A 22,345-nucleotide genomic window follows, 5' to 3' on the forward strand; every position below is an offset into this window, starting at 1 on the left:
CATTATGTAAAACTCGATTGATTGATTGATTGATTGATTGATTGATTGATTGATTGATTGGATATACTAATACATGTATTAATTCCCATTCGCGAATTTTTTCACTAACATAGAGACGACACCATATACCGGTCGAAAGCTTTAAATTTTAGAGCTTTACTCTGCACTAAGAGCCAGTGAGAAGTGGGGGTTCTTTATCGTACTAACGCCGATCGTGACTCTCATACGGAGGAGGTGATCAGAAAGTAGTTGGACAAACGTGACAATCCCCTGCCTGTGGCTAAAGATCTATATATCCAAAGTATTAGAATATTTCTCATCAACAGTAAAGGGATTTATGGGCAAACACATTTTCAAACTAAGCTTAAACGGAATAGTGTAGGAAAAAAGAATCTGTATTATCCTCGTAAAATATAACATATAATTTACAGTAAAAAAAAATGTACTTTGTATAATTCCTAGTTTATTAAGTGATATTTTGCATTTTCGACGTGATTGTACAGTGTTCCGATTTGTTCTTGCAAAGCCGTCACTTGTACTTTGGTAATAATTCTGTTCACGTGCAATTATCAGTTTGTAACGAATAATTGCGCTAAAACGAATCGTTATTTACACAGATTTTCATCGCACAAATGACATCCAAAACCATTCCAAATAAATTCTTAAAATATTTAATGATATTGTTGTATGTATTCCTCTTATTGCAAATCTTTTATGAATTTCATTGATAATTGCACAATGTACTTTATATGTATTATTATTTGCAAATGTATGTCCATCGTTCCAAGACTTTCTCATAGTGGTTTGTCTCGCAAAAGAGGCGTTATATTCACAGACGTTTTGCATCCAAGAATTTAAATGCTCGTAAAATTTCCTCCGAGACCGTTGAAGTAAGATAAATACAGAAGCCACGTGCCTTATAATTTGTCTGCATTGTGTATATTTTGTGGAAGTGATAAGGAATAAAACATTTCTTACACAGAGACAGGGATGCGCAATGTGTACATTTCTCCGCGATGAAATAAACCACCTGGTAGCGTCAAATGCGTTCCGGTAAAATTATAGATGGTAGCTAAGCCTTTTCTTTTCAAAACATTTCTCACATTTTACAACTGGTTTCCCAAGCGGTTCGAAGCCGAACTTTCTTGCCCTCTGCAGCCCAATAAATTGCATTTCACAGCCTATAAAGTATTTCATCCTCAGTTGTTGGAGTTTCCTTTACTTCCTGCTTTATAAAAACTGCATATGTCGGAAATTTCAAAATAAGACCATCAATACCTGCCACTGTAATTTTTTCGTATCATCAATTTTTGTTCATTTTTACATTATGCCCGTGGAATATTTACAATTATAGATGTCACTGATGTACAGAAAGTCGATTCTTTTAATCTCATTAAGCATTAAGAACGTACGCCGCAAAAAATCTACCAGTGACATTTGTATAAAAAAAAAGATTCCACAATCCTTCATAATGATATCCATTGAAGTTTTTCGATCGTGTTTTAAAAGGATCATGATTAAAGCTTACGTTATTGATACATATTGTGTATCGTTAACATGGGTGAATGGCGGAAAAAATATTTTATTCTTGAATTTTGTTGTATATGTTAAAAGATTTTTTTTTTTTTTTGGAAAATGGAAGTAAATGGTATTCCTTCATCAGTGTAAAGATACCTAGAGAAACCTAAAGGTACATACAAGAAAACATTGATGTAACCATCAATTGTCGCCCGGGAAATAAATAGAGTAAACAATGGAAATGAGTCTTGATCATCAAACCGCTTCGATATGTGTGAAAAAGATATGCGTCTAAATGATGGAGACGATAGTCGAGAATATTTTGAAAACTTATAGTCGGAAGAAAATCGAAAACAAACAATACCAATTTAAACTTATCAATTCCTCAAGTAAATGTTGGCTGCATAAAATATAAATCGAAACCAGACATATATATCACCTGTATTCAAAAATGTATTTCACTTTAAGAATATAAAACACGAACTGTCTACAGTACGTTTTTATGCGATAAGTAAAATTCGATGTTCTAAAAAAAGGGAACTGTCGTTTTTCGATAGTAAATTATAAGCAACTTTATATATTAAATATAAAAACATATATATTTTTACAGATTCACTTTATGGAAGTAAATATATCATGTATCTCGTAATTTATAAAGAGAAAGAACATTCTGATTACCAATCTTTTTAATGTTTAGAAAACCTTTAATTCTGAATAACTTCTCCCACCTCAATCCCCATATACCAAAACTTAAACTTATATGTATAGAGCAGCCCGGTTCTCCGGGCTGCAATAAGACATTCCGAGATCACGATATTTGGTGTTAAAGTTATATTTTAGGATTTCAGATAATGATAATTCAAACGTAATTTTAAATCATTTAGCGAGAAAAACATGCAATGCTCAGCAGAAAATCAGATTTCTGATTCGACATAACATATTGAATCATAGTCTTTGCCTTAAAGCATTTTATTGTTTCCATAGGTCCTTGTTTACTTAGCTGACAATTATACATATAATTTTACAGTTTAACTGGACTTTTGAGCTTGATGGTGTAGGCTATCCTCAACACTTCATTTTCTTTTTAAAAAAAACAACTCTTTACTGAGAACATTACACATGCCGTATTGCAGATAATTTGAAGTATCTTCTACTAACATGTATTTAATTCTACCGCTACGACAATATGATACTCACAGCTCATAGTTTATAAACTACGATAATGTTATATGCAACAGACCATTAAGTTTTGGTTAGTTATATCGTCAAAGATAGAAAATAAAATATTTTTGGCAAGAATCTTGGCAGCATTTTCATCCATCTACATTATAATAATCAATTTAACTCTTCAAGTAGTAGATTAAATACAGGAGATACACGAAAGATGACGTGATTTACTTACATAAAAATACTCAGAAGTACTACTATATGCTGTATATTGAGAATTCTCATACATAATTACAGCTACCTTTCCATGCTATTTTTATTCTTGTCTTCGGACCTTTATCTGACTTTTTTCACAATTTCTCTATTTCAGCCTTTTTTTATTAATGAAAACGCGATTTCCACATCTTCGCCAAAAGTTGTCGAATCCAAAGTTATCAAGATTAGACTCGCTTCACATGCGAGAGGTCACGGGATCGAGATCTTTTTTTTTTTTTTTTTTCTTTTTTTTATTAAATGATAGTTTTTGAAATGAATTAAAATAAGTCTTACATTATGTAAGATTTTCTGTTCTCTAAAGAATGATAACAAGAATTAATTTAATTGGAGGTATGTTTACCGATGAGGAACAACCTTTTCTATTAGATCATTGAAGAGGCAATGAACTTAAAAAGTTGCAAAGTTTGGTTAGGTAATTATGATGCGAGACAAAACGAAGCAACACTAGAGAGAACCTGCCGAGTAATTTATCTTCCGGATAATCAGGCTTTTTGGAATTCAGATACATTGTAGAAGGTGATCATGCTGAGAGACAACGCTCTAAAACTCGTCGAAACAATAAAAGATAATGATGGGTAATGCGAATAGGTGAGCAAGGATTTCCAACCTTTTTTATTATAGATTCCAATTTAACAAATTAGGATGCGTCTTACTGCGATGGCATGTCTCAGTGAAATCCACAATGAAGTATTCAGAAGGTTTCTTCTTAGAAATCAGAATCAATGGGGGGATTAAGTAATTGATTCAGACAAGTCTATAACCTGTCTTTATGACATCATCAAAGGGACAGTCATTCATATTCACTCAAAAACATCCATGGTAAGAGGTTGGAGACAAGACCCTTTGGCCTTTGCCATCTCTTTCGTTAGCATATTTATTTAAACGATTTCTGAATCGGACAGAAAGAAGGTCTCATTTTGCTAGTTTTATGGGCATTATGTAGCACATTTTCTGGTAAAAAGACAGGGTTGTTATTGATTCTCGGCAAAGAGATTGGAGATGCAGCCTGATGCACCATCTGTGGGCATTAGTCCAGTCAGGCAAATAAGTAACGAGTTGCCTGCGCACAAAAATTCTTCGGTCATATCAACCTGATATTTGCTGACTTTTTTTCTTGTCCATTGCCCCTAGATACAAATGTTTAAAACTGTCAAGGATGATGTTGACTCTTTGAGTACATCCACGCATTGTGATAATTGCTCGCACAATGTAAACACTTTTTTCGTTGAGACTGGTTTTACTGCCATATTAACTGTTAATTGCTCTCTTGTGCATCCCCAGTGCAAAATAACATGCACTGGCAGGTCTTTTTAGTTGATTAGCGTGGGTTGAGCATCTAATATTAATTCTTATAAGGAAAACTTCAGTTTAATTCTCTGCACAGATTATGCTTAATTATTAATATAAAAACATTTAAAATATTTTTTTTTCTAATTGCCAATATTTTAATCTTGAATCTTAATGATTTGGCTTATTTTACAAACAGTTTTCCTTTTAAATAGCAAGAAGTATGCTATTGATATATCTGAGAAATTTTATGCTTTCTGATTCTGTATAGACAGGATTCGTGCAGCAAGAGTTTCTCCTACAGTACAGATCATAAATAGCATTTTGATATAACTGAGGTCAGTTACACCATGAAAGTATATTCATCATATCGATATTTGCTGTCAAATATAAGTAATTATCAGTTTATTATTTAAATGTATTCCTGATAAACAATATTTGGACAATGTGTGAAAGACAGATTCAGAAGATTTACTTGGAGCAACCGCATTTAAAAATTCTAGATTGTATTTTAGATTGCTATGCCAATATGCAATAAATACGGATTCCTCAAATAAAATTTTTACCCAAAATATGTCCAATGAGCACGAATTCAACATGACAATACTGCGTAATAAAAATATGCATCCACTTACCTGAAATTGCTACATGGATGTATGACCCAGTTCCCCACCCGCTTATGTCGCATTTTCTCTTTCCGTAATGAATTTTCATTTCCAAACAGCTTCATAGCTAGTTTATTATCCGAGGGTTGAAAAAATGAAATAATCTGATCCTTAAGGAAACTAGTGGGACTAGTCTTGTTACACTGGTCCGTGGAGGCCGAGTCCCCTGTCGGAGGTAATAACTCCTCTTTTGGAGTTCCATACAGAGATGTGTCGTCCCCAACAAAATGCACATGGTTTACATCATTCTTGTAATTAACATCAGGATTCAAATAATCACTATAGATAGATTCGTCGTCAGATTCAATTGTAATGGTAATTGCTGGATTCGTGGGTCTATTACTACATTTGGGTAGGCAAGGCATGGTTTTCTCTCTGGTCTGATTGTTTACATCTAAGTGCATACGTTTTAGCTTCAAACTCGAGGTTCTCCGTGACTGCTTAGGTGGAGTGGCATTTCCTATTGGCTGCGAACTTTTCCGGCTATGTCTTCCATTTGACTGCCTCCTAAATTTTACAGAATCCGATCTTGTAAATTTGGGCGATAACGTTTCCACATGCTTCTTGTGATGCTTAGAGTCCGAATCGTTCTCTGAGAGAAGCTCCTCGTTCTCCGACTCCTTAGATCGATCGCTTAGCGCACCTTGCTGATTTCGCGCCTGGTGATATGGTGAAGCCGGGTTGCTGGACTCCTCGTCCGAGGAATAAGACACCGATCTGTCATGGTCCGAAATATTTATCAAAGGGTGCGCAGAGGGGTTCCGAAGGCTGGACATACTGACGGAACGTGCCGGGGGCACCTGAATTAAGGAAAAGCATGATATTATTTTAACACTTAGTTCATTGTTGTTACCGGTCTTTTTTAGAATAAATATGATGAAAGCAGGTGTTTTAGCTTCCATCATAAATCATTCAATGGGCTTTGAATTTTTCGAAAATTAAACACTTCACACAATGATCATATACGTCAAGAGATTGTGTACAATGAGTATACTATATTGAATCAATACATTTTCTTAAATGTCAAATAAAAATGGCTGACTTGCTTTTTCCTTATCGAAAAAAAAATATATTGATAATGGGTTTTTACCAAAACAATGCTAACATAAGGTTCGGGGTTGTACTCTCGGTTGGAACAGTAAATTAAACTTGAATGATTTTGACCCGATGTTTCGAGAGCTAATGTTCTGATTTTCCTGCGGGAGAAACAGGCGGTAATTGAAAAAGAACTGACAATGAGAGGAAGATTAATTATCCGTTTAATTCTGTGTTCAGTAGCTCGCTAGTATAATATTCTTCGTGGAGCGTTACTTCCATGTCAAACTGCATTACGAGGATATAAGTTTTCAGCATATCTGTAATATCCTTGTCGACAAATTTGTTTTCCTAATGAAAATAACGTTATTGATATATGAAGTATACAATGATAGAATTATAGAAATCCCATTGCCGTTTATTTCTCAGAGAAAAAAAAAATTTACTTACCTGAAAAAGTTGACAAGCAAAAAAAAAAAAAAAGGGGGAAGAGTTGCCCAAAGTCGAAAATCCTATTTCGTGGGGCTTTCAATTAACATTTCCTGTAGTATGCCGGTTGCTACGCCCCTGTATCAGTTCAAGATATTCTGTACAGATGTATTTATCAGTGGCTGTTCCATCAATGAAACGTACTTTGTCATACATATAATAAATACAATAATCTCATTTAATCCCACTTTAAATGATTATTCATATAGATATAATATAAACAATAAAATGTCTATCTTTGGTGATTATTACGGGTATCTACGTCGCAGCTATTGCAGAAAAAAAAATTACATAACGCGGGTTATGTTTTTTTTTTTTCAACAGCTGCAACATTATTTTCCGTACTAACAACCAAAGAAAGCATTTATTTGTTTAAATTTAGCTCTCATAAATTTGAGTGATTCTTTCATAGGTAATGTAGTTTGTTCCTAAAAGTGTTTTTCATTACACTTCTTCTGTTTCTCAACTCGTGTACATGTATATATCATTTCTTTAAAATCAAGTTATTATTTAAGAAATGACATTTCGTGGAATTAGAAAAGAAAGGATTGATTAATTGATATTTCTCTGTTTAACCGCTAAAAATGTGTTCTTTTTTTTTGAAAACGAGAGAACAAACAAAGAGCACAACGTATTTTAGACTTCAATTTTCGTTTCAAAAGAGAGTATGAACTTTATACACTACATGCTGCACATGTCTGCAAATTAAGAAGTCGATGTAAATTATCGATTGCCTATCTGCAATAAGTTATTGTAATGTTAATTTGGTAATTTGCATAATCTTCCTGTGAAAATACATATCAATGTCTCTAAATATTATGTAAAACATTACGAAAAAGCGGGTTTTCGGGGGTTGAAACCCCTCCTAGCTTTGAATAAAAACAATTTGCAACTTTGTCTATATGACTTGCTAGAGTATATCTTCATTATCCCCCTACACACCAACAACGATGCTCCCCCCCCAAATAAAAAAATTATGGACCCTTACAATTATTAAGGCGTTTCAGATCAAATCTTAAAGCGACGAATCTGAGGGAACTCCAAGTGAATTTTGGTCTGGATCAAGTGTAAGAAAAATGTTGAATTCTATTGATCGAGTAAATGTTAAATAATTGAAAAAATATAATTGGTTTTGAAACATTATTCAATTTCAAGTCAGCCATTGTGCTGTCATTACTATAAATGAAGCTCCATTTAACGTTATCGTTAAAAATCACACGGAATATGCATCTGTTTATTGAAGATCAATTGCTCATAAATTCTACAACTAACTTTAAAAATATGAAATGTATTTATATAAAAAAAATGTTATAGTTAACATTTCATTAAATTTCCATCTCGTAGTGATATTCTGTAAGTGTAAATCACTTGATTGTGGGGTCATTTGAGGTTGCCACGGTGTAGATGACGGATAAATGACAATATTTCTTCTGATCGAAAGTCAGAGAAAGGCCAGTTGTCATCAGCACGCACCTGTCATTATTTATATCCAAATTTCACACACAGCAACTCATGTGATCGAGCAATTAGTTCATCACCATATCCTTAAAAGCTATAGCGAAACTTGTATTTATAAATTTCAACAAACAAAAAAAAAAGGTCATTTTAATTAAAAAATTTTTTTTTTACCAACAAATTCATTTGAAACGGATGATTCCAAATAATCAATTAATTTTTCAACTTTAAATGAACAAATAAAATCTACAATGGCTGATCAGTCTAACAAAATTTACTATTTCTAAAAAAAAAAAAAAAAAAAAAAAAGAATCCAAGATGATTAACCTAGCCATTTATGTAAATGTGGAAAAACGAAGTTTTCATTTTTTCTAAGCCCATTTTTAAGTCAAATAGAATTTCAATGAAAGAAATGTTGAAAATGTAACATTTTAAATCTTACATACATATGCACGTGATAAGTGAATAAATTAGTTTCGTTTGTGGTTAATAAAGTTTGTATGCACAAAAGTCCATTTAACGAAACAATTCGGGAGTAGAGCAAACACGGGCCTTCAGAAACAGAGTTTGGATCAGGTGTCATGGAGGATCGGAGTTAGCATTCTCTGCCGATCGGTCTCACCCGCCGTGTGTACCATGTCATGGTCGGAAAAAATGAAAAATCCGCATTAATTCAGTTTATAAATAATGACTTAATAGTTCATACAGTGTATGAAAAACGTCAGTCTGCATTCTACTGACTGACAGATGATATTTGCATTGTATCGACCACAGAACTTGCAAAAAGATTACTTTTAAAGAGACTGTAGAAATTCTTGACTATAAGCATGTTGGTGAATAGTTTGTCCCGCTTTAGAAATTTTTCATAGCTAGCGGATACTCTTGTGTATCTAATCAACTTAGAGACATTAACTCTATATGCTGGTAATAAGTATGTATTGCTACACGTAGTCAACGTTTAAAAAGTTAAAGTCATCATGTTTATTATAAAGCATTTTTTATAACATGTATTGAAGCCTTTTTCAAAATAAAATGCTTAAATATGAAACATATGTGTGAGACTCCGTGGTATCTTTTTACTTTTATATATCACTGGGATATATCGAGTTAACATAAGAATGGAAACAACTATTGTTAATTGATAATACGTCGTCGATATATCTTAATGACCAGTTGAAGGCCACACCAAGTGTTTTCTTCTTCTCGTGTATGAGGTTTTGAATAAATTCTGCTTTGTACGAACACACAAATAGATCTGTTAATAATGTGGCGAAATTGGTACCCATGGAATTTCTGACAGATTTGAAAAGTAGTCCCAATGACTACATGATTTTTTTTTTCAGTCAGAAACTAAGCTCTTCTTTAATTTCAACTTCTGAGTACTTGTGTATAATTTGCATGTTTACAGAACAAATATTTGCTAAAATGACTAATTATAAGTAGGGCAAATGTTTCATTTTTATAAAATAAAAAAAAAATGAAAATAAAAAAAGGGCAGCAGTCTGTGATGTCAAAAATAATGAACTTTAATTTATCGTAAGGAATGGTTTTATAAAGTCTTAGGTTGACGGTTAAAGACTAATTATTGTCAGATAAATTAAACATATTTTAAACCTAAGTTCAATGTGATGTAAGATTGTTTTAAAGACTACACTAATTTTTTTTTAAATATACTGTAATACATGATGGTCAGAACAGCCTGTAAATGTACTCAAACCATCAATCTTTTTCTTTGATAATCGATCTATATTATACTGATCATATTGCACGATGTCCAGATCTTGCTAATTAAACATTAATCGCCTTTAAATGCAGGGTCTGGAATGTTTTCATTTCCTTCATACATCCAGGATAAAAAAATATTCAAAATTAATTAGGAAAGAGATGGGTTATCTTAACTCAAACTTAAGCTGGTTAATGAAACAGTAATGAAGGCGAGAAAACACTAAGGTAAAGCAACCCATTTCACGACTTCGATTTCACTGAGAAAATATGCAGCAGGAACTTTAAGAATGTTTAAATCAATGTAAACATTACAGTAATTGTACAATTATGAATATACATTGTACTGTTTACAAGAGAGCTTACGAAAGCTTTTTTTTCTTTTAATACAAATGAATTTATACAAAAATAGCTTCATGAGAAGTCAATATTTCAGAACTATTTTATGCTAATCGAGAACCCTCTTCGCATCATGAATGCACCATAATTGATAATATTGTGAGTGAAATGCTCGAGCTCCGTTTCGTGACTTATATAAACCTTAAACTCAAACAAGCAACTCTCTGGTTCTAAACTCGAAATGTATTAGACTAGATGTACTTTAATTAAGAATGCTATCAAAAAAGTACAGTACAGCATCAATCTTAGCAAACTGTTTCCAGGTTGTTAAGGGTATATCTTAAGGTTAATGAAAGCATTTGCATCCTTCAGTTACCTAGATCTTTCATGTTCGGTGCATGGGAGCTGATAACGTTTTGATAGAACTGAGTTCTATCTACAACATGTTTTATTCCAAAGATAAATATTACTTAACCATCTTTCTGGAAGCCAAAATGGAAGGCTAAATATTTACATTTGTCATTACTCGAAGGGAAGTGATCCACATGTTCATTTTTTTGCTTTAAATAGCGATCTTCAATACTAGTAATATGCACTCAAATGATTTTAATCTGCATTTCAGCATTTTATTTATTAATATAGAGAGTGAATTTTAATACGACATATCAAATCAGTGAGATGACTGTTGTGTATACTTTTCAATGACTTTTCATCTTTATATATTTTTTTTTTAATTGTGCACCTTTTATTTACAGAGGATTTTACAACAGCATAAAATGGCTGTAAGTATAGCAAGCGAGATAACTCTATTATCTCACTGTAGACCTTTGTTAGCATATCAACAGTTAAGTTTGGTGCAGATCAACCAATATGAATGCTGATTAAAATGTATTTCTTTATCTTATGTTTGGATCTAGAATATTCTTATAATCGCTTAAAGGTAAAATGTGTTTATATGTATATATGTAAATGATAATAATTTTAATAAATTTCTCGAAAAAATGAATTAATTTTATACTGTACCCAATATGAATTTAAAACTTTTGAAGATCTACAAGAATTTAAAAGAACCTTACTAAGAACAGCTTTAGTGTGACCAAAATATAGAAAAATCTTAATGACAATAAATTTTGTGGATTAGTTTGTATTGTATTCTCAGACACACAAGCCCTTTTCTTTTCTTCTTAGTTAAATATTGAAAGCAGTGAAATAGGACCTTTAGGAGTACTGTACAATAGTATTTTAGAGAAATGGTGTAAATCAGTAGTGGAGAGTAAATTTTCCAAGGAACTCTTAGAAAATTTACTATAAAAAAATTCAAGAAACACAAAAACACCAAAACGGGGCGACCTTTAGACAGCTTATTCTGCCATTCTCTGTGATTAATTTAAGTCCAGACTTTTTGATACCATGATTGACAGCTGCTTTTTTACTAAAATGAAGCTTAATTTACCTACCTTGTCGATGGTCATCTGCAAAATTAATTTTGTTAAAAGAAAAATTTTGATTGTAAACACAAATGTCTTAAAGATGATATTAGAAAGATACTTGGATTTCTGATCGGCAATATATATTTAGTTTAAGGAGATCAAGTCTTCAAACCATATTTCGGAATTACAATAGGTATCAACTGCGAACAGTTATTAACATACTTATGTTTTCATATGAAGCAGAATTTATTCAAAATTCTATACTTGAGAAAAAGAAGACCACTTATGATCTTCCATTCGACATTTAGATATATCGACGAGATATTATTAACTATGAATCAACAACAGTTGGTTCCAAATGTCGACTTGATATATCCCAGTGAACTTAAAATAAACTAAAGGAACTGTGAGCGCTGAGCTCACTAAATGACACCACCTGTCTCCCATATGATTATAATGGAAAAGTCCATAGTTTGCTCTGGGAGATGCAAAAAAAAGTGTCAGATCAAAAAGTAAAATAGAAGGTGCATAATGACATTATGTTATAAAGGAGCTGTGAAAGTATCATTGATTTTTAATCAGTGGTATATAGGAGGAGCTACGGATAAGAGATGGGTAAGAGATACATGTTAGAAGAACTTTGCCTTTTAAACATTAAAAGGGTTTTGTGAAAAATTTGTTGTATCTTAATCTTTATTCTGATTAATGTTTTAAAATGGCACCTTGTTAATTATACATTTGTGGCAGATGTATATATCAATGATATTTAAAACTTAAAGCAGATGAAATAGCAGATGAAATTTTTTATGACCTCAAAAGAACAGATTGAATGCATGGAATAAGTCCATCACTTATGAAGTATCTGTGGAATTATAACAAATCGATCAATTTGTTATGATTTCATACGAATTGTTCATTATATTATTGTATAAGAGAAAGTGTTGGCCATTGTAAATATAATATCATATAAATCCACTTTGCTGTAGTTCATAGCGGAAAATGATCAGAAGAAATATAAAAATTTGCACGAAACAACCTCCTTCATTTTGTTTAAAGATACTAGGTTATTTTCGTTATCATATTTGCTTTGATATATAATTAGCTTGCTTTACTTAAAAAAAATAAATACTGCACACATATTGAACGCGTTTTAGCCTCGTTCTATTCCCTTTGAAGTAGAATTTGCAAATATGTTTAAAATTAACCTTTAATGTATTATCACATGGCTCAAAGTGAAATCTTCAGAAAAAAGACTTGCAGTAGAATCTTTCTCGACTCTACCGAGTCCAATCCATGCAAAATGTTTCTAATAAACTTTTTAGGGTCATTATAAATTTATAATAAATACATGTAAATGTTGAAGCTCAACAATATGAACTGATAGTGCTCTTAAATGAGGGCAGGTTTAACGATAAAAATTACCTTTTTGGCTTATATATATGATGTAGGATTAAGTGCCAAGGAGGAGTAAGCATCCCCTGCCAACTGGTCACACCTGTAGTGCGCTTTTTTTTTTCTTGCTCGGGGTTAACAAGCAAAATCTGTGTACAATTAAGGACATACGCAATGTAGTTTGAACTTTTTTGTCTTTGTCCATGGAGCTGAAGAGTTCCAATTCTTGAAGGAACTGTGTATTGTGTTTTAATGTCTATATATAGTGTTCTACACTTCTTAAACAATTTTGATTGAAACATCAAAAATATAGTTTTTTTTTTATATTTTTCTTTGAATCATACATGAATTTTCATCAACAGATATCTTCAAAAAACTCTGGTTATGCATGCTGATTTTTAGTCTATGAACATCTAATGACAATGTTATCAGTAGGTAAGGTACGTTGCGTATGGCCTTAAGTGTAAAAATAATGGCCTAGCAATTAGTATAAAATACTCAGTCAGTATTTAGACTTTATTATAGACTGTCTTTGCTGAAAAGGTCATTGAATCGACCAAAGATGACTTTAAACGAGACAGTACATGTGTGTTTCATCTTGTTTGTAAAAAGTTTGCCTTATGTTGAAACTTTTCGTTCGAAGAGCATGCTCTTCCATATTATATCAACCGAGAGACATAAACCCGATATACAATTGTTAAGATTAAAATAAGGGAAGTTAACATTGGGAAAAAATGAAGTCATCATTTTAATCAAAAAGCTTTGCTGTTAAATACCTTTTACGTCTTTTCTTGTTAAATAAGATGTGTCAAACTCTGTAATACATGCATCTTATTTCAAGCTCAGTTGGCTACATGTATATCGGGTCGAAATAGGAATAAAAATAACTATAATTGTTAATTGATAAATACATCGTCGATATATCTAAATGTTTAATTGACAGCCACATCAAGTGGGCTTTCCCTCTCATGTGTAAGACTGAATAAACTCTGTCACAAAGGAATCCGAAAATAGGTTTTCTAATAATGGGGCGCAATAGGTCCCCAATGGAATTCCGATTATTAGAAAACTTGGTCTAAAAAAACCGCGTGAATTTTCAGGAATAGAAGCATCTCTTTACATATACTTGTGTGTACTGTACAATCATAGTACTTTTGACAAATTAATGTTGCATATTACCAATTACAAGGTAAGTAAATAGACAAGTTCCGTTTTAATTGAAAAAGCAGCTGTCCATGATGGTAAAAGGCTTACACTATATCCCTGTTGCACTTATATTAAAAAACATATATATACACGTATGAGTATATAGTGAAGTCATCTGCATTAAGCAACGCAGAATCTGTATGTTTTTTATTTACTACTAATTTTATGATACATTCACGCAAAATACCTCAGAACCTGTTGTTTTCAATAACAGTGTTGCAGAAGTATTAACAAAGTTTTTTTCTATAGGTCTTACTTTAAAATATCTTTAATTGAGACTAACATTTATAATAAATAATTAGATTGAAACCATGAGCAATGCCATCTCTATATCTCTAGTAAATAAATGAAATCCTATCACTTTTATGATTTTTAATCCAGAATTATCAGGACTAAAATCAATTTTTCCACGGGAAACTATGTAGCAGTAAACAATTGAGCATTTCGAGTCTTTCTGTGTAGCTTTAATTTGAAGAGATCCATTAGTATCCCAGAGTAAACGAATTTCCAAACAATTGAAAAACACATTAACACAATATGGCATATTCCAGCAAAATGATCGAACATTTAATCAGGTTATCATCGTTTTTATCAAGTTGATGCATTTGGTGTCGTGTCAGACCTTGTTTTTAGATCCAGGTGCCAGCTAGATACTGGGATATTTTCCGATAATGAGCAATTTTCTTATCATTATCACTGCACATCCTTGAACGAACATATTAGAGATTCAAATCTGCTCAGAAGTATAGCCATTCTTAACAATCGCTAATTCAGACATGTATAAGTATTTTAGTTATTTTTCTATAGATGTTTTATGTCTTTAATCAAAAATTTTAACAGACTGTAGATTTGTTATCCTCATGGATTACTTTCTTCTGAGTATAAGACAAGATGATGTTTTCCCCAGTAACTCATTGTTAATGAGTATATTTTACATGTATAATTGAATATATATTTTATGACAATTTTAATCATATCTCTGCAGTGTGCATATGTCGTTAAAGGTGATTTTTTAAAAAATAAAACGTTGCAGAATACCTTTAAAGAGGATCCATGACAGACTTAAAGCCCCTTCAAATGAGATAAAAGAGGAAATTATTTCCGTATCCAAAAGAATCATACAGAGGTCCACTGCTTCTCCGGGTCCATTGGGATTCTTATATATCAGTTAGGTGTAAATCACTGCTAATGTAATCCCTGGGATTTTCCTTATTCCCGACAATGCTTGCATTCATACATCACATTTTACACACACACTCACCAATGTGTTTTTTTCTATCTAGAGTATTCTTCTAATCTAAATTCTTTCTTTATAGCTGTTTAACGATCTTTGACGATGATTGATTGTTCCCGTTTTAAGAATGAAATAATTAAACGAAACTTCCAAATCATCGATCTTAAATGTATAATTGAATCTCGTGTTGGGTGATTTTTCATTTGCTTACCATCTACATCATGTTACAGAAGAGTTAAAACGCAAAGAATAAAAGAATATAAGATCGATTTTTACTTTTTTCCCCTATGCACAGAACTGTTTCGATAAACATTGGATAGGCCTAGAATTCTGCTGCAATATTGACTGTTGCGGTTGAACACCGTTAGTAAATACCTCTCCCCTCTTTATTATATTCCTAAGGTATACAGGTTGCAATGATTTTCGACCCTAAGACTTTTACGTAAATCACATTGTACATTAAAACATTAAGTGGATATTCTTCATAAAGTTTCGCATTATGTTTAATTTTGAATTTTAAAAGAATGAAGTTCAAAAATTGTTACCACGAGACAAATACTTCTAGCATTGATTGGTTTAATCACAAACCATATAACCCTTTACATATGATAAGTGGCAGAAACAAAATTGGTATCTTTCGATTTCATAAGTCAAAACAGCATTATGCACAACTGATGCTTAATAGTAATTTCTAAATGTATCAAATAGGAAGTTCTGAAAATTATATTTCATTACCGTGCACAACACTTTCAAAACCAATCATTCTAAAATAACCTAAAGGTAAAATGGAGTGTTTCTTGAAAAAGTTATTGTTGGAATTTCCGAATTTATTACATAATAAGGCTTTTAAAGTAATCTATGGGGCAAAGAACTAATGATTCTGGTCTTGGAGCATTTGGTTTTCCTTTTACCGTGTAGAAAGCGCTCGTTGTTGACTCTGCTTAACATGCATAGCAGGAAATGTAATAAACACGTCTCAAGAGCAGAGGCACTGCGTCATCACCGAGTAGTCTCAAAATACAACAGCGACATATGCTGCATTTCTGCACAGAATGCACAAATATGTTCTAGGACAAGAAAGTACTCCTTAATACAGCTCCTCAAATTTGCTGAAAAACAATGGAAAGAAACTGACTTGTGTTTGGATTTCCCCATTTGTCAATTTTATCCTGGCGACAATGTTATTTCTAAGGGATATTTGTATCAGCTAAATGTGAAATTTTTTAACTACATACCAAAAGAGAGGACCTGATAGGATATAAAATAAAATTATGAGTATTTATTTTCTGCTTCCCCCTGTCAGTATAAATTGACCGTTTTAAATCAGAAAAACGTTCCAGCAATTTTTTTTTTCAATAAAAGAAAACTGAATAAGGCAACCGCGCAAAACTAAGAGCTGAATTCTTGCGAACATGTATTGATCTTATTGGTTCTTTATTCTGTAGCCTGTGGTTACAGTGGGTTTATACAATCAAGTGGATTCTACGGGCCTTAGCTCCCTACAATACACAGAGAGGCGAATCCTTCAATAACGTTTTAATATCATCAATTGAAATGAAGTTGTATGACTAATCGTGTCGTATAATTGTTCACACCAAAGAGAAAAATACAGCACTAAACCTAAAACAACTGATTTACTGATCACTGGAAAATTCTGCTAACAATTTCTAAAGACATCTCATAAGCATGATTAGGGAGAAAAAACAACATAATTGTTTGCAATTTTATGAAATATAAGGAAATAACCAACAGTATTCAAGTTCAAAAGTCCATGAAACAATACAAAATAGGAGCATAGCAAACACGGACCTCCAAAATACAGAGGTGGGATCAGGTGCCATGGAGGAGTAAACATCCCCTGCCAACCGGCAATACCCGCTGTGTGTTCCCTTCTTGTCAATATCGGAATATAACGAAAAAATCCGTCGACAATTCAGTATGTTTATAATGGCCTAACAATAAGTATGAAAAACGTCAGTCAGCATTTGACTTATTGATAAATTGTATTTGCTGAAATGATGAATTTAAATGAGACTGCAGATATTCTTGTTTCAGCAACTTGTTCTCAATAATTTATCCCTTTTGAGAAATTTTTCATACGAAAAACATGCTCTCGCGTATCGAATCAACTGAGAGATATAAACCCCGTATGCAGGCGATGAAGGTGTATTGATGCATAAGTAATGGAAGTTGACGATTGAAAAGTTAAAGTCATCACGTTCATTATGAAGCTTGGTTGTTAGATTACCATTAGAGTCTTTTCAAGTAAAATTTCTAAATATGAAACAGATGTGTTAGGTGTATCGACTTAAGAATGGAAATAACCGTTGTTATTGTTGACATTACGTCGTCGATATATCTCAATGTCGCGTTGAAGGCTACAGCAAGTGTTTTCTTCTTTTCACTTGAAAGGTTGAATTCTGCTTCATATGATTACAAAATAATACTTATATTTAATACAGATCTGCTAACAACGGGGCGCAATTGGTACCCATGGGAATTCCAATAGATTGCTGGAAAAACCTGTATCCAAAATCCACATACTGAGTAGAAACTGAGTCGATCAGAAATTCAAGAATCTTTGTAATATCAACTTAAGGGTACTTGTGTGTACAATCAGAATGTTAAAACACATTGTGTATGGACCTATTTCATTTAGAATTACCACTGAAATGTTTTCGATTAAAACACAATTTTTTAAAACCCTATATATTATTATCTCACATTTTTTTCTTTATGTGTGAACAAGATACAGATTGCACCTTATTATTGAGTGACTATTTCGATGCCATTTATCGAATTTACTAGTAAATGTAGACTTTATTTACGATAATTGCTATTCCACCGAGAAGGATCTAAACATAGTTTACGTTCATCACCTTGTACCTAGTGTATTCTTAGAGAAGGAAGTACGTATTTGGGTATAGGATCCGGAGTTATTATATTAATTTACATGCACAAGTATATGTTTCATTTGGGCGCCTGCCCCTGGATCAGGTGGGTATGAAAGTCAATCCTCTAGTGGTATGCTTTTTGTAGGCTTAGGAAATTTGTCACCGGTAATATGCATTCAACCTCACGGTTATTACCGTATCCCGACACAATATATTGATTTCATCCACGAGATATTCACCTCAAGAAAGGAATGTCTGACTCTCCAGTGAATTGCTAGAACATTTTATGTCATTATACCCCCGCTTGAAAAGATTCGGATGTCCGTATGTCTGTTCATCTGATATGCTTCGGGGGTATCCATCTCTTATCGCAACTCATCTTTTACCATGGACTGAAATTTAATGACACTTTCACAGAATCTTTGTTATATAGTGCCATTTTGCACCTCTTATTTTACTTTTTGATCTGACACTTATTTCGGGTCTCGCAGTGCAAAACATGGACTTTGCCATTGTTACCATATGGGAGGCGGCGGGGGTTTCATTTAGTGAGCTTATTGCTCACGGTACCTCTATTTTTCTTATTTATTTAAAAAGTGAATTTTAAACCTAGTCTCTTTGCCGCTTATAACATTCTATTATTTAGAATGTTACGTGCACTCTACGTGTATTTTTATCATAACAAATATTGAAACATTATTAAAAAACAATTTACTAGACTAAACTCTGTTAGTTGCAATTATGATACATTATATTAATATTAATAAGATGTTTTTGACAAACCATGTCATCAAACTATAATATAATTATTGAATTTTTTAATTAACATTAATTTACAATTGTTTCAAATCGATTTTCATATATCAAATTTTGCAAATGTTACAATTTAAAGAAAGTTCGGCTTTTGTTTGATGGAGCGAAAGAAGACTTCAATGAGGTCCACGTCATAAATAACAGTGAGTATTACCGGATGGAACCCGGGGTAAGAATCGCATGTCGATTGCTATTTCTTGATGAGATTTAATTATTAATGGTGTTGTGGCAAGGCTAGAATGTAAATAAACGAAATATCGATGGAATTTCTTACATTAACATTTCAATATGAAGTTTGAATAAGCAATGGAGAGTTAACAGTTCATGATTCTAGAAAAGCTATCCTTACAGAATATCCCCTTAAATTTCAAAGAATATTTGAATTTAAAGACATTTTCATCCTTTTTTCCTATGATAAGCTCAAACCCATGATATATGAGTTAAAAATTAATTTTAATTAACCATTAACATGATTTTTAACAGTAACTAAGTTAAAACAATAATTAATGCTCTTCTGAAAAAAATCATCCGTTTTGTTGATATCAGTTATGTTCTACACCAGATTCTAACTTATAATCACCATGAAACGTAATGAATTGAAAAATGACACGAAAAATGCTAAGTCTTAGCTAAACAAACCGATCCCGACCCAGCCTACAGCGTTCAAACATATGGAACGAATTGGACAGGCTTTCCCAAACCATTGAAGCCTAGAAGCTCTTATATTTTACAGAATGAATGGTAGATTGGGCGATAAAAGACGTTCCTGTTCTATCAAAAGAATTCGAAGTCCGTCAGATAGATCGACTTACGTTTTATGACGTAAGAAGAGGGATAGACGATTTAAAGGACTTAACATATTCGGTAACCCTTGCTGTTAAGAGATGAATGTAAAATTACATGCATTTGATCTTGTCTGCTGTTTATTATTGATAGAAAAAAATAAAATTTCTTTGGACAAAAAGTACTATGCATTTTAAATTATGACTGATCGTAATTGTTTAATGCGTTGTAAGATTATTTTAAGTTCATTTTATTATATTAAATAAAGCAACGAGTATATTTTCAATTTTATATGTACAACCACCTTTCCAGGAGAAACAAGAGTGACATTTATTCAACGATCCATTTCAATCTATTTCTATTTTAGGTGAAAAGTCAAGAAAACGACCAATGGCAAGATCATATGGAGATAACGAACAGTATTTAGATCTAAAGTCCATAAACAATACGAAATAGGAGCAGAGCAAACACGGGCCTCCAAAAAATCAGAGGTATGATCAGATGCCATGGAGGAGTGAACTTCCCCTGCCGACCGATCACTCCCGCCGTATGCTCCTTTTCATGATCGGGAAATAATGGAAAAATACATCGTCAATTCAGTGTATAAATAATGGACTAACAATTAGTATGAAAAACATCAGCCAGCAATTGACTCAATGATAAATTGTATTTACTGACAAGGTCATTATATCGACCAGAGAACTTATAAAATGATGACTTTCATCGAGACTACTGATATTCTTGTTTCATCAACTTGTTTGTCAATGTTACCTAGAAATTGTTCCTACGTAGAGCATGCTCTTTCAAACCAATTGAGATATATAAACTCCGTATGCAGGTGATGCCAAGATGGTTTGAGGCCCATATAAGGTGATTTTTTCTGCTGCTCAAGGGCGTATGAAACACAAATGCAACACATGGTACATGTAAGCAATGTCATGATTCTTTTTTTTTAATGTTTTTTTTTGTTTTTATGTTTTTTTTTTGTTATAGATGACCATCATTATTCCATCTGACGGGGCCGACTGGGAATTCCACTGGGTACTAGTAATCATAGTAAAGCAAATAAAGAATATTTACTGTTTTAAAGTAGTTTTTTTTTTTTATAACAAAATTAACAAAAATATAACAAAATTAACTGAGTTTTAAAACGATTTTCAACTGAAAGGTTGAGTAACATCGTAATAGCGAGCACGAGCGTCACATGACGTTGTATGCATGTTGCTTTACAAAACCGAAGCCTGAGCAGGGCTGATTTTAATGAATAACCGTTTTATTGACTATTTTTCTTCAACAAACAACAACCCTAACCCAAACCCTAACCCTGTCGCGAAGCGACGCTCGTAACTGCGAGCTCTAACGACAACGCCTGGGCGAAGAGAAAATTCAGACTACTGGACATTCATTCCATAGTATTTTTTCCGCAGTAATTTTCACCCACAATGCATCGCTTCGTACACAAACGCTTAAGCCACGTTCTCGCGAGAATAACGACAAAAGTTAAAAGAAAAATAAATTTGCCTTGATATAATGAATTTACCTTTTCATTGCAGAAAAATAGTCATAAGCCCTGTTCAGGCTTCGGTTTGGTAAAGCAACATGCAAACGACGTCAAGTGACGACAGTCTTATATGCATCGAATGTCACGTGCGTTTTGTCGAGTCCGATCTAAATGAAAACTGGATAAGTATAGATGTCTGCGCTCTCCCTAACGGTCGCACTGTCAACATATTAGCGAACGCAGAGAGCGTCGAAGCGATACTCTTCACTGCCACAATCATTCGATACATTTTTTTTGGCAGTAATTTGGACCCACAATGCATCGCTTCGTACACAAAAGCTGAAGCAACATTCTCGCGAGAATAAGATCAAAAGTTAAACAAATAATGTGATTTAACGAATTTGTTGCAGAAAAATAGTCAATAAAACGGTTATTCATTAAAATCAGCCCTTCTCAGGCTTCGGTTTTGTAAAGCAACATGCATACGACTTCAGAGTCTTATACGCACCAAATGTCACGTGCGGTTTGACGAGCCCGATCAAAATGAAAACTGGATAAGTATCTGCTCTCGCCCTAACGGTCGCACCGTCAACATAGTGTTTTTGACGTTTGGATAAACTGAAGCCCATTAAGACTGGATAATAACAAGAGGCCCACGGGCCTTATAGGTCACCTGAGTATCATGTAACAACTTTCCAGCGATTGTATTTGGTTCGTGTTTTAATCCAAAAGCCATGAAATTCACAAATGTTGAAAGAGGCACCATTGCTTATCAAAGGGCAGATTTCAAAGCATTAATTTATTTTTAGTCAAAGTACCCCCCTGGTACCCCTGACCCAGCGGCCCTGAAATTATCTATTTTGAAAGAGGCCCCTTTCTTCATTATAAGGCCAGCATTTTTTTATGTTTAGGTTTAGTTATGAACATGAGAATAAAAAAGTCCCGAAGGAGAAGGAAATAAAAAAAAATTTGATAAATCAATTATTAACATTTGTACATTCTTTTTTTTATGCTATCCTATTAGGCTCCTTACCACTGAACACATAATGCTTACAAATAGGAAAGTAGAACATTTAATTGCTTATTTCATCATCTGCCAGTTTGGGCAAGTTATATAAATTTTGTGATGTTGATCAAAA

General features: G+C 32.9%; 1 protein-coding gene across 6 annotated transcripts in view; it reads right to left on the reverse strand.

The window, feature by feature from the left end:
• Positions 1–22,345, reverse strand: part of LOC134242050 (potassium/sodium hyperpolarization-activated cyclic nucleotide-gated channel 3-like) — a 104,515-nt gene that overhangs the window by 36,590 nt on the left and 45,580 nt on the right. For all 6 annotated transcript variants that reach the window (XM_062724061.1, XM_062724064.1, XM_062724063.1 and 3 more), the window contains exon 2: positions 4,884–5,713. In XM_062724061.1, coding sequence (XP_062580045.1) covers positions 4,884–5,713 — 830 coding nt within the window. The remainder of the gene's footprint in view (positions 1–4,883; positions 5,714–22,345) is intronic.

Source organism: Saccostrea cucullata, unplaced genomic scaffold (assembly GCF_032062105.1).
Source record: "Saccostrea cucullata isolate Sc308-1 unplaced genomic scaffold, CSIRO_AGI_Scuc_v1 ctg93, whole genome shotgun sequence".
In the NCBI taxonomy this organism is placed as follows: domain Eukaryota; kingdom Metazoa; phylum Mollusca; class Bivalvia; order Ostreida; family Ostreidae; genus Saccostrea; species Saccostrea cuccullata.